The sequence below is a fragment of the Nothobranchius furzeri genome, chromosome 12 (assembly GCF_043380555.1).
Source record: "Nothobranchius furzeri strain GRZ-AD chromosome 12, NfurGRZ-RIMD1, whole genome shotgun sequence".
NCBI classification, from domain to species: domain Eukaryota; kingdom Metazoa; phylum Chordata; class Actinopteri; order Cyprinodontiformes; family Nothobranchiidae; genus Nothobranchius; species Nothobranchius furzeri.
The window spans coordinates 51544866-51558261 of NC_091752.1; the positions used below are offsets into that span (position 1 = coordinate 51544866).

At 37.2% G+C, this 13396-nt stretch overlaps 1 protein-coding gene and 1 gene segment (V, D, J or C); one reads left to right on the top strand and one right to left on the bottom strand.

Annotated features, from left to right (window-relative positions):
* The window catches only part of cabp5b (calcium binding protein 5b), an 8046-nt gene extending 1266 nt beyond the window's left edge, over positions 1-6780 (bottom strand). Inside the window, exons 1-6 of the mRNA XM_015945855.3 lie at positions 6569-6780; positions 5563-5593; positions 5307-5450; positions 3291-3400; positions 3040-3187; positions 1-2788 (exon numbers count right to left, since the gene is read on the bottom strand). The exon at positions 1-2788 is cut by the window's left edge and continues 1266 nt beyond it. Coding sequence (XP_015801341.1) covers positions 2760-2788; positions 3040-3187; positions 3291-3400; positions 5307-5450; positions 5563-5593; positions 6569-6622 — 516 coding nt within the window. The 5' untranslated portion in view covers positions 6623-6780 and the 3' untranslated portion in view covers positions 1-2759. The remainder of the gene's footprint in view (positions 2789-3039; positions 3188-3290; positions 3401-5306; positions 5451-5562; positions 5594-6568) is intronic.
* A 5886-nt stretch (positions 6781-12666) lies between these two features.
* LOC107376641 (Ig heavy chain V region VH558 A1/A4-like) lies at positions 12667-13317 on the top strand. The segment is given in 2 exon segments: positions 12667-12713; positions 12793-13317. Coding segments are annotated over 2 exon segments (348 nt in total).
* The last annotated feature ends 79 nt before the right edge of the window (positions 13318-13396 follow it).

Genomic DNA, 13396 nt, shown 5'->3' on the forward strand with positions numbered 1-13396 from the left:
GTGATGGACAGAACCGCTGAAGTGGATGAAAAGATAGTAGAGGACATGTTGTCCCGCTGAGATCGTGTCCTCCAGGGGTCACAGAGACCATCACGCCTGGTTAACGGCTGTAGCCCTTGATCTGTGTGGTAATCAGCGCTAATGCTGTTAGCATCTTAATCAGTAGTTTAATCTAAACACAACTAATAGGCTTTAATAAAACAGCAGTTCATCATAGAAGTCACTGCTTCTAGCCAAAAGCTGTGCATTCTGAGAAAAATACATAAAAAATACAAAATACACACACTCTCCCGAGACCTGAGAATGTTTGTAATAACACTTCTTTTTAAAATCTCTGGTATGTGCAACAATGACATCTGCTGATATTTAAACAGTATTTATTTAACCATAAACAAACTGGTGATAATGGGATTTTATCCAGGCCGTCTGTGCATCGTCTGACTGAAAACCAGGACCTGCACAGCTGAAGGGCATCAAACTGCTAGGAGGGAGCCAGAGCACAATGATGAGTTCAAAAGTTAAATTGGTGCAAGTTTAATATGTCTTCATCAGAATTACAAGTGAACAAGTGAGCCCCCAAGTTATAATTTTTAAAGTCTTTGGTATGACCCAACCAGGATTTTAACTCCAATCTCCTAGTCTCAGGGAGGACACACCACTACTAGGCCACCATCTCAGGGGTTCAAATTGTGGTCGTGTCATACCAAAGAATTTAAAGCTGTGGTTGACTGACTTTTAATTATTATTTCTGATTATAATAGGTCACTCTGAGATTTTCATGCATGCTGAATAACAAAACCCCCTACCCCATTTCCTGCATTAGTTTCTGATTAAAAAACAGATGGTGAAATGCTAGGATCTGAAAATCCTCACATATCTATGTCACACTGTGAATTTGCATTCCTGGCCCCACCCATCTTCGCTCGTGCCCGCCCACAGGAAGGATAAAAAAATGCTTTGCAGCGAGGAGAGGGAGCGGAGAGTGTCTTTGTGGTGGTGACTTTGCAACATGGCTGAACACGTTCTGTTATCCAATCAGAAGCGAGGTGTGTGCACATCATTATGAATAATGAGCAATCTAGCAGTTTTCAGCCCACCTCTGCACCAGCTAACTTCTGCATCTCATAACAGGAGCATCATGGCTTTTCTCTTTTTAAATGACTCATAAGGCATTCATTTACACTAGAGAACACTACAAATGTGTTGAATAAATTTTTAAACCACACCTTTAAAAAATGGGACCCAATGCCTCCCTGCTTGACACACAGCTTTAAGAGGTGGAATTGGGGGGTTAAACTACCAAATAGTTCCTGAACGCTCACCACCCCAATGGGGATGGTTTGAATGTAGAAATGTAATTTCACCAGTGTGATAATGACTAGTGAGACTTAAAATTAAACAGGTGTGCAAAATTCTTTGGTTATTCAATTAACCAATTAAAACTACCAATTGAACTCAACTCTTGAACTGATCAGTGTGCTTTAGCTCCTTACATAAGAAATAATTTTATGTTTGTACAAATGCAACATGAATTATACAACATTCATGTAAAATTTCAGTCCATCACATAATTTAGTAACCAGACAAATACCTACAGCTCATAACCAGGTGCAGCAATTGAGAATCAGCTAAAGTCTCACAACAATGTAGAAACAACAGTATCTTAATACACAGAGTCTCTCTAAAGGGTCAAAGACTAGAGTTGTTTTATGATAAGAATAACCAGTTCACCTAATAATACATACATGGGAAAATCAAAGGAACAATTGCATTAGAAAAACAAAACTTCTTTTTGAGGCAGCTTTCTGTCTGTAGCTCACTCACCCTCACTAATAATGTAATATAATAATAATGATCTAAATGCCAACGTCTGTGTTTGGTCTCCTTTGGTTTATAAAGCTCTAGTTGCCTTTTCAGAGCATTCACATCATTTCTGCCATTTCAAGACCTATTTCACTGAGTAACCGTTTTCATGCTGAACATGAAAATGTTCTTCTACCCCTATTTCCTGCAGCAGCCATGAAAGAAAACAGATGGGGAAACACACGGATAAGAGAGGTCAATCAATTGCAAGTCACATTGAAAGTTAGCATTAGCAAGGCTGTTGCTGATTTAGCATCGGAGAGAAACGAGAATGACTTCACTAGTAGAAAATAACCATTAGCATTAGCAACACCACAATATGGCAGAACTCCTTCAGGCTTGTTTTACTCATGGAGAAAAAACATCAATGTAAAAGAGCGAATGGTGGCAGTGGAAGAGTTGTGTTGCTGTCAGTCAATCAGAGGTGAGATGTTCAAATTTCTGGAAATAAGACTCCAAATCCTGGCAAGTACTTTTCTCCTCTCCTCCGACTAACTTCTACCTCCTGAAACAGGAGTACCAGAGCTTTTTTACCCACAGAGATTAACTCACAAAGCATCCATTAACACTACAGACGCCTGCAAATGTATGAAACAACGAGTGAACATGGTCTTTATTATTACTGACATCAGAAATGTCACCATCTTTTCCTGCACAAAAGTCACATGACTTATTTTCTTTTTTAACAATTAACAAAAATTATCATCAGTGCTCATGGACTTGGACAGATTATGATCAGGAAAGGTAAAAAAAGATTATTGAAAATACTTTAAAACCTAAAATCCTAAACAGTATTTTTCTAAGAGCCCTCATTTGAAAAATTAAGGGATCAACCCATTTGCTGTTCATGATTCAGCATCATTTCATTGTTCTTCTCTGGTTCTCTTTGGTTTTCCTCATTTCTTTGACATCATGATCACAAATTCTGTGATAAAAAAAAAATTGGAATCAACTTTTAACAAGTTGAGAAGTCAGCAGCTGTGAGAATAAAACAAGTTACAGCATAAACCCTGGGATAGATATTAGCAATTGTTATAATGCTTTATGTAACTAAACATGTTTAATTGTAGTTTATGTAATTTTACAGAACAATCCTCCCACTCAGCAACAGAAGGTTACGTAATGCTCACATTTGTGCAGCTTTTCTCTCCATGTTGGTGTCTAAATTTATCTTACCCTCAAAGTCAACTTTCCCGTCTCCATTGTTGTCAACTTCCCGGACCACTTCGTCGATCTCACGTTTGCTGGTAAAGTCTCCCAACAGCTTCTCCATGACAAATCTCAGCTCCTCAGACGTGATGGCGCCATCACCGTCTATGTCAAACTACAGAAACAAGAAAAGGGACATTTTTATGCAAAGTGTAGCCACATTCTGCTTTTAAATGAAATTGTGTGCAAAACAATACAATAACCGTTTTTAAACTCACCTCTCTGAAAGCATCTTTGAGTTCTTTCAAGCCGATCATCCCAGCAGTTTCATCTAAAAGTTTGGGGGTCATTAAATCCACGAAATCTTCAAAGTCCACTCGTCCGCCCACTTTTGGACAAGCACAACAGGATGGTCTCATTACTTGTTTATGCTTTATTTAAACTTTAACTTACTGAACAATATTATAGAGTGGAATATTTTGCTAAGTACTCAAATTTTGTGGAAACAAGCAGTCTATCATTGAATGTTTGCTTATCATTTAATGACTGCATTTATTTAAAGCACTAGTTCAGATCTTTGACGTGGGTTTACCTTAGTTCAAGAAGGGATTGATAAGCTAAAGGCTAGTCTGAATGTAGCCAAGATCAAAGAAACAAAAATCTACACGAGACTCATGCCATAAATTTTTTTACTAGGGATGCTCAATATCAGCATTATTTTTAACCAATATTTGATATTCATCTCATTAATGCTTGAATTGTGAGCATTTTCTGTGCAAAATATGACTACTTCCGTTTAAGTTAGGCCGGTTGAACCAAACAAACAAAATATCGCAAAAACCAGACTTCGGACCTCTTATACTTTGACAATTTGAGAAAGAGGAGAAGTAGCTGAAGAGTTTGATGTATAAAATGTTCACATAGAATGTGAAAAATGAAAAACTGATACCGATAATTTCAGATGTTACATTTTAATGATAATATCCGTTGATATAAATGGTAGAGCAATAACATCGGACATCTCCAATTCATGTTAGTTTTACCCAATGTCATTTCAACTAAAAGATTAGCCTGAAAGAACCTCAAACTGCAGTGGAAAAATACAATTGCTATTAGCTTTAGCTAATAACTGTAAAATACTTGGTAAATAAGAGAGTACCATTGAGCTCTCACAATGAGTTTGAAGAACACGTTTTCCTGACTTTACACGTCACAAATGACATTCTTAAAAATACAGACAAGTAATTTTTCCTTATAAATGTACATTTATTTTCTTGCTAATGTCAGAGATGATCCTTGGAGAACTGTAATTTATTTTCTTACAAATGTGCGACTTTATGACTGAAAACATCCAAGTGTCTTCTTGTAAATATATGAAATAAATCAGAACATTTCTGAAATTATTTTATTTAATTTATTATTTTTTGCAGGAATCTTCTCCTTGGAGGGAATGCTTACTTTTTAACTTAGCTTAGCTTAGCTTAACTTAACTTAATTTAGCTTAGCTTAGCTTAACTTAAGTTAAATTAACTTAACTTACTTTTAGCTTAGCTTTAGCTTAACTTAGCTTAACTTAACTTAATTTAGCTTAGCTTAACTTAGCTTAGCTTAGCTTAACTTAACTCATTCACTGCCATTGACAACAAAAGTCGTCATTTTAAATCCAACCATTCACTGCTAATGACAACCAAAGTTGTCATTTGCATTTTTTTTACTGTGTGGGCGTCGGAACGAGCCCCCACACCGTGAGAACAAACATCTTGGCTCTAAAGTCAATCTTCATCCGCATATGACACACGTCACGTGATCAGGATGCAGAAAATCCATGGGTTAGGAGATCGTTTTGGGCCGCTGCTGTAAAAAAAAGTGAGGCGCGAACAGAAAAGCTTCTGCCGATCACAATTCAACAACGGATTTTGAAAGAACGGATAACGCTCGGAACACGCGGATTCTTCCTGATGTGAGAGGTGAGTCTCCGCTTTGTGTTGGTTGTTATGGCGTCGACATCATCCTAGCGCGCAACGTTCTGTGACTCTTAAAAAAACAGTAAAAACACAGAAAAACACTGGCAGCAAAGGGCTTTTCTGGTCAGGAAACAGCTGGCAGTGAATGAGTTAACTTAACTTAACTCAACTCAACTCAACTTAACTTAACTTAACTGTTTTGATTAGGCTTAAAAATGCTAGCTCATCAATCCAATCAGAGCTAATCTGCTTCACCAAATTGAAATCAATCAGAAATCTGCACACTAGAGTCAGGATATTAGTTGTTCAGTAAACGTTGACGATACTCACGGTTCATGTTAATGGTTTGGCTCAGTTGAATTAGTTCCATTTCAGTCGGCATGTAACCCATCGTTCTCATCAGGTTCCCCAAGTCTTTACAGGTTATGTAGCCGTCCCTGTCTTTGTCAAACTCCACAAAAGCCTCTCGTAGCTCTACCGGTCACACAGGAGTACGACAAATGGAGAAATGTCAATGACAAACCTAAGAGATAAGATTCATGATGTATCAGGACAAGAACACCTGAAAACCTGAAAATTATATTACCATCTATCTCTTCCTGGGTGAGACGTCTCGGCTGCAACACAACAACAGTAAATCAAGAATTAATTCATATAAATGTGTTTATATACAGCATTTACTCACAAAGCACATTTTTCTAAACGAAACAGTTTGTTTTACCTGTAGTACATTTGTGTATGTATATCTGTTCAATATATGTATGTATATACATATGTACACACACACACACACCCACACACACACACACACACACACACACACACACACACACACACACACACACACACACACACACACACACACACACACACTCACAGCAAATGGTAAATGGCTTGAATTTGTATGGCATCATCTATGATTTTAAAAAACCCCAAGGAGCTTTACAACACAACCAATCATTCACCTATTCGCTCATTCCCTGCTCTGGGACACACCGACAGATGTGAGGTTGCCAAGTCCCTCTGACCACCACCAGCAACAAGGAAGGTGAAATGCCTTGCCCAGGAACACAACAACTGTGACAGACTGAGTGGCGCTCTATCCAGTAACCCTTTGGTTATGAGATGGGCACTGAGCTTCTCTGGCAACATCGCAGTAAAATATCAGATGATCAGATAGCTGATTATGGCAACTTGGTAAACTGTCCGCTTGGACAATTATCATAAAATGCAACGCTTAAAAACCAAAAAGACTCTTAGCTGATCCAATGTTTTCCAGACTTTACAGGAAGCAGGAAGGTGCTAATTTGTCCCCTAAGGCACCAAGTCAAAAGTTGTCCATGTTTGAGACGGGACATGGCAACTGGACCAAAACTGAGTTGAAAACAACTCCGGCACCAACCATAACTTCATAGACTAACTATAATCAATCCTGCTAAAGCGAGAAAGGAGACAGCAACACATTATAATTATATTTAAGTCACTCAAGCTTGGAAACTTGTTCAGATCCAAACTAAATAAATAAGTACAAAATTAATAAATCCAATAGCATGGATGCCAGACGGTGCCTTTAAATAATCCAGATGACTTACTTGTCTCCTCTTTCCTCCTCCTCTGAGAAAGATGCAGGGCTGTTTTACATTCATGTTGAGAGTCTTGGGCTGATTCCTGGCCTCTTAAATTACTTTAAAATAAATGAAAAAATGTCTTGCCTTACTTGCTCCCAGCCCTGACTGTTGGTTTTTGAGGGTCTGTCTGCTCATGGACTGAGATCAGAAGTGAACTATGCATCGACGCTGAGTGGGATGTGACGTCCCAAATGGATTATTGTTTCAGCTTTGGTCCGGAGAGAAAACATAGACTTAATGCTGTCCATAGTGTCCCACAGTCAGACATTAGCATTTACAGAAAGTCTCCCTCTCTCTCCCTCCTCATTTGTAAAATCTTGTACTAATTTACTTGTAATATAATAATAATAATAATAATAATAATAATAATAATACGTATTATTATTATTATCAGTAGTAGTAGTAGTAGTAGTAGTATAATTATAAAAGTCTGATTCTAACCACCACTGGCACAGATTTATCTCTTTACTTACAGGTTCATTAAACAGTCTCTTAATTCTTCAATTTTGCCCTAAAACAATCAAACAAATCAGTCAAATGTCATTAAAAATAACTCAAAATCAACATATTATGGGAATCACGTCATGTTTCAGCTAATGCAGTGAAACGATCTTACGTGCATTACATATAATAACCCCAATCCTGCTAATATTTGATAGATTAAGGGACAGATTGCATTCCCTATGGAAAACCACACTTATCCTGCTCCAATCATTTCCTGGTTCATCTTGTAAAAATGTGGATGCTGATGCAATAATAATGAATGAGTGAGAAGAGATATTGTTGTGAGTTTATCCTAATAAAAGAGGTTTGTAGATGTCCCCGGTGATCAGTTGAAAGGACCGACTGTAAATGCAAGAAGGATAACCACAATGTCATCCATCTTTATTGAGAATAGACTGTTTTTGAAAATGCTGTGACTGAATATCTTTATGTGCTGCATGCTCTTATTGTTTCGTATGAAAAAATGAATGAGACAAAATTATTAGAAGTCACTTATGTGCACATTTTTACAGCTAAATTAGGGTGAGAAGAAATGAGAGGGATTCATTTACTATTATTCACGAGGATATTAGAATTATGAAAGAAAAAAATGTTTTTCAGGCTAGCTAGAAATGAAAATGAACCTAAAGTTATTGATCCTGCAGGTTGAACACTTGCTAGAGCTCGTTTTAGTCCCTTTGTGTTAAGGGAAGAAGCTGATCGTCAAACACTTTCAATTAGATTTTTATTTTCATTTGACAAATAACAGAAAATATGTGAAAGAATGAATAATAAATAAATAAATAAATGAATAAATAAATAACTACTGTAATGCCACAAATAGCAATGTATAAACATAATTAAAAATAAAAAGCAATAGAAGAAGAAGAAGAAGCAGTAAAACTAAACAGCCTCTAGGGGGAGCTAAAAAGAACCTGATGTTTCTGTTCTGATATCTTTCAACAGCTGGAGGAGTTTTTGACTGAGCTGCTTTTAAAATTTGATTTAATCTCAGGTTCCTGAAGAGCTGAAACATTCTAATCCAGCTCTGTCAGATTTAATGGCCGGCTGCTGTTCTCTAACCTCCAGATTTGGATAAACAGGATTAGTTTGTTCAGCTTTATTATGATGTAGTTGATGATTCTTTTATAACACCTTCTATTACACAAAAGTATTAATGCAGTAATTAAATATTGATACAAAGGAAAGAGGTTGACACAAAATCATGATCTGCACAACATTAGATGGTGTCAGAGAAGATTTAGAATTTTTTATTGGTAACGCTTCTTTTTACAGTCCCCTAATTACTAAGTACTTACATGGTAATTACATAGTAAGTCAAAGTGTATTATTGTGTAATTAAAGTGTGTAATTGTAATAAAGTGTAATTATTGAATAAAGCAGTATTTACTGGGAATGATTAATAAAATGAACACTAGAATTGAACCTGCGTAACATGGTAATAACTGTTTAAGAACTCAGAAACAATAATACAGTTTAACTTACCATGTAATTGCAATGTAAGTATTTAGTAATTAGTGGGCTGTAAAAGGAAGCGTTACCTTTTTATATGTTTTGCCAATTTTGACGAAAGGCTGCTTTTGCACACGACCCATTTATGTAAATCATCCTAAAAAAGGCTTGCTTGAGGGGTGGCGTTTGAGTCAGATACACCCGAGGACGCTGGACTCTGTGAGTTCTCCTTCACAGCGACAACAGATACATAGAAACGAGTTTGATTGAAATGTCAAAATCTGGTGTGTATTTATTACCTTGTGAGTGTTCAGGGACTCCTCCTGGTATAGTTTCTAAGTGATCTTAACCTCTCATGCTTTCAAACGTCATTTTCTTTTCTTCAACACTTTAATAGCATATTTATTTTTTATTTTCCTGCACCATTATTTACAATAATAAACTCAATCAATCTCATTATTTATAATAAATTCAAAGTGCCTTTATTAATGGGGGCCAATTCAAATGCATCGAAGCAATAATTTCACCATTTTGATCACTATTCTGTCACAGTTTGTGTTCATTTTCATTTGTTGCAGCTTTGAAAAAACAAGAAATCATGAAAATCAATATGTGGTTTAAGAGTAAATAGAATGCTGTGATGTTGTTATCTGTTAGAACTTATTTTCTTAGCTCAGAATATCATAAAGTTGGAATTTCAGGAGTAGCTTCTGTGGTAACAATTCTCTGAAAACCTTCTGGATGTTTCTGCCCTCTTCTTCCTCAGGAGTTCAGAATCTGACCCTGATTAACTCTGATCTGCACAAGATGACTGGTCAAACTTTCCTGCATTGTGAAAATGAATACATTTCAACATTCATGCAACATTTCAACATAATTTAATAATAAAGAGCTGTAATCATTCCCTGTTTTGTTTGTAGTTTATTCTCATTTTGTTGAGCCATTCTTGGAAATGACAGAATTTCTTTGCCTAGTCTGTCTCAGGCTCCCAACCAAAGTCGCCTCACATTCCTCACACCTTCTGACTCCTGGAAGGGTTCTAGATGCTCATGGTGGCTCCGCATCTACATTATGGGAAAAGTTCTTGCACAAGATGTTCAGACCTTTCCTGCAGCACAAGGTCCATAAGGAAATTAAGAACCCAATTAAATGCTTCTAGAAAATTTAGGAAATTTTTTAGTAAAAATTAACAATTTCCACCTTCTATCATGGGACACAGGCCTGAGTAAAAGCATCAACAGAACACATGTAAATGTATGTTATACCAAACCAGAATAAATACATGGTCACCTTATTTCACACTTATTCAAGACATTAATAATGTCACACTGAGAGCCAGGGGAGTTGGACCCAAAACGCAGATACCTAGAACGACACGAGGCAGGAGCGGATGTGGAAGAAAACATTCCTTTATTATGATGAAAAAATAAATAAAATCCAAGCAGGGCACGAAGCCAGATAACCTAGAGACCTAGAAGGGGGGGGGGGGGGGGGGGGGACAAAAGAACACTGACACGAACAATGGACCGATAAAACAATGAGACGCAGACAGGGTTATACACACAGGGACTGGGTGATTGGGAGGCAAGGAGCAGATGCATAGGGAGAGAGAACTGAGGGGAGACTGGTGAAATCATTAACTAAATGGGAAGGGGAAACCAAGCAGAGGGGAAAAATCTTAACCAGTGAATCTCTAAATAAATAAACCTAAAAGACTAAGGGAACAGGAGAACCACAGATAAATAACTAATGACCTGAGGAGTGAGGGGGAAGGAAAACACACTAAAGGAGACTAATAAAATGAATAGCTGAACCTAGGAAACCTGGAAGGGGCTGGGGACCACAAGGAGGCACCTGAGGGGGAAACACAGACAAGGAGACACATGAGGAACCCTAGGAGACAAATAAAGGGGAACCTAGAGAGGAATGGAGGACACAAGGAGACACATGAGGGAGACGCAGAACGTAGACCATGACAAATATAAGAGAACGCCTGACAGAGTCTTGTTCTATCTTTAATCCTGACAATGGAAACATATGAAACACGTGCTGTCAAAGAACATTTTAAAAATGTTTTAACCTGTAATTAACATTTGTTGTGATCTATTAATTAATCACACCTATTCTGTCATCCTGACATAAAGACCATTAAAGTTAAATTTGAATGTCGGGTGTGGAAAAGTCACAACCTGCTTCGGGTCTCGATGATGACTGAAGGCAAAACAGCTATAGGTTATAACGTAATGCAATTTTTCATACAAATACGCATAATTCTGATTGTTCAGCGATTGTCTGCACGTGCATAGACAGCTTTTGAATCATTTGTTTCCTTCTTCAACAGAACAGTCTGTAAGCGGTGACTTTCAGTTATCAGTTAACGGTTTGATGATTTGCAGTCACTTCCTCTTTTTCTGTTGGCTTCTGGGAAAACAGCTGCAGCTGTGAAATCTGTCAGAAACTGAAAGAAATATAAATAAACTTTGCAGATGCAAGAAAAAAGTTCTTCACACTGCATGTATTTGCATGTCAGCATGTGTTTAGACATAAAACTGTTCATTTAAGAATTTCAAAGATATTGACACCCACATCACTATCTTACTTTAATTTGATTTGAGGGACAAGAAAAAATAAATCAGCAATTGTCCAATTTTGAAATAACGTGACTCCTCCCGTTTCACCTGGAAGTTAAAACTCAAATTAGTATATAATTTAGTTTTTTAGCTGGAATTAAAGAGAAGATTATCCAAATTCTACTTGGAAGCTTTTTGAAGCTCCTGACTTTAAACTGTATTTCATTCACAACCCCAGCAAGCAGAAAGTTGAGGCATTTAAATAAAAAAAAATTTTTTAAATTAAAAACACATGAAACTGAAAGCTTCAAAAATGACAGTTGTCCTGTATTTTACAGTGATGTCTTTTTCTTTGGTTTAGTATAAAAATCCCACAGCTTGTTTGAATGACATCGACACTTTGAAAGCAGATTAAGTTGCTTGGACACAAGCAATGGCACAACGTGAAAGGTGACGGGATCCTGGTGTCCAGGTAACTAGGGCATTTTTACAGGTCAACATGATCTTCTGGTGAAAACAGTTCAGATTATTATCCAGTACATCTGGAAACCTTGCTAATATGATCTTTGAGATTAAAATTATAATCTAAAAGAGTAAACTCTTAATCCTTTTGGATTTCCTTCTGATCAGTAACAAAAGTACTAGACAGTTTTGGTGAAGTTTGGAGTCTAAATTTGTTTCTGAAACCGCTGAGATGCTCCCACTGTTGGCTTGTTCAGCAGCTTAGCAGCCTGATTTGGTACATTTGCATACATCTGACATGAAACATCCCTACAGCTGTCAGACAGGTCTTTAATGTACAAGCAGAAAAGCATTGGTCCTAAATTAGAACCTTGTGGAACTCCTGTTTAATGTCTTTTTTTATGAATCTGATGTCTCAGTTGTTCTTAAAATAACTGCCATACAGCATCCTTGGTCTAAGGACCACTTTCCTGCATGTTTTAGTTGTTTCTCTGCATCAAAACACCTGATTTAAACATTTAAATTAAAATAAGACACCATCAAGTCTTACAGAAGCCTTTTACTCACCCTGTTCTTTGAATGAGGTGTGATTAAGAATGCAGTTAGTATCACTGTTGCCTCACAGCAAAAAGGTTGCAAGTTTGAATCCTAGTTGTGCTTTTCTGCATGGAGCCAACATGTTCTCCCCATGCATGAGTTCTCTCCAGGTGCTCAAAATTTCCTCATACAGACCAAAAATATGCAAGTTAATATTAATGTCTTGTGTAGTAGTAGTATGTTTATCTCTGATTATTATTTACTTTGAACAAAATGCTTTTTGTGTTAAAAATAGTTGCAGGACATTTGTTGAATAAATATTTTCCATTGCAGCTCACAGTAACACAAAACCTTGTTATGAAAATTAAACAACAGAATATTTTTTTTAAATGTCTCTTATCGGTTGAAGTCTTCGGCTGTATTTAGACGATGGTTCATGATTGTTCTATAAACAGTTTTTTTTTCGTTGCAAAGGGAACTTCCTCCCAGAACGCTATAAAAACCTGAGATTCTCAGTCAGTCAAACCAAATCATCACCATCATGATCTCTGTAGCTCTGCTGCTGCTGTTGGCTGCTGGATCCTGTGAGTCTCACATAATCAGTCTAATTAAACTACACTGACTGTTTGCTGACTGAAATGCATTTATTATTTCTCTCCTCAGGTGTGAAGTGTGAACAGCTGACTCAGCCAGCCTCTGTGACTGTGCAGCCAGGTCAGCGTCTGACCATCAGCTGTCAGGTCTCTTATTCTCTCAGTAGCTATGGAACATCTTGGATCAGACAGCCTGAAGGAAAAGGACTGGAGTGGATCGGGTGGAAATATACTGGAGACTCTTCCTATAAAGAGTCGCTGAAGAACAAGTTCAGCATTGATTTAGACCCTTCCAGTAAAACAGTGACTCTGAATGGACAGAACATGCAGCCTGAAGACTCAGCTGTGTATTACTGTGCCAGAGAGCCACAGTGACACAAACATCAGAACAGCTGAACAAAAACCCCTCAGTCTGAACAGTTGTAGTAGTAATGATCGACCAGAGGAGGCGCTCATAGACCACCAATAGTTTTACTACATTTAAAAATGTATGGAGGATGATTCAAATGAGTTTTACTGTGTTTGCATATTACAGTTTTTCTCAATTGTTTACACACATTTCCTGAAAGCGTGCCTCATATTCTCAGAACTCTACACACAAATCCAAAACAAACACACACAATGGGCAAAACCCCTCAATTAACCTGCAAAATGAAACTTCACATTCAAAACGA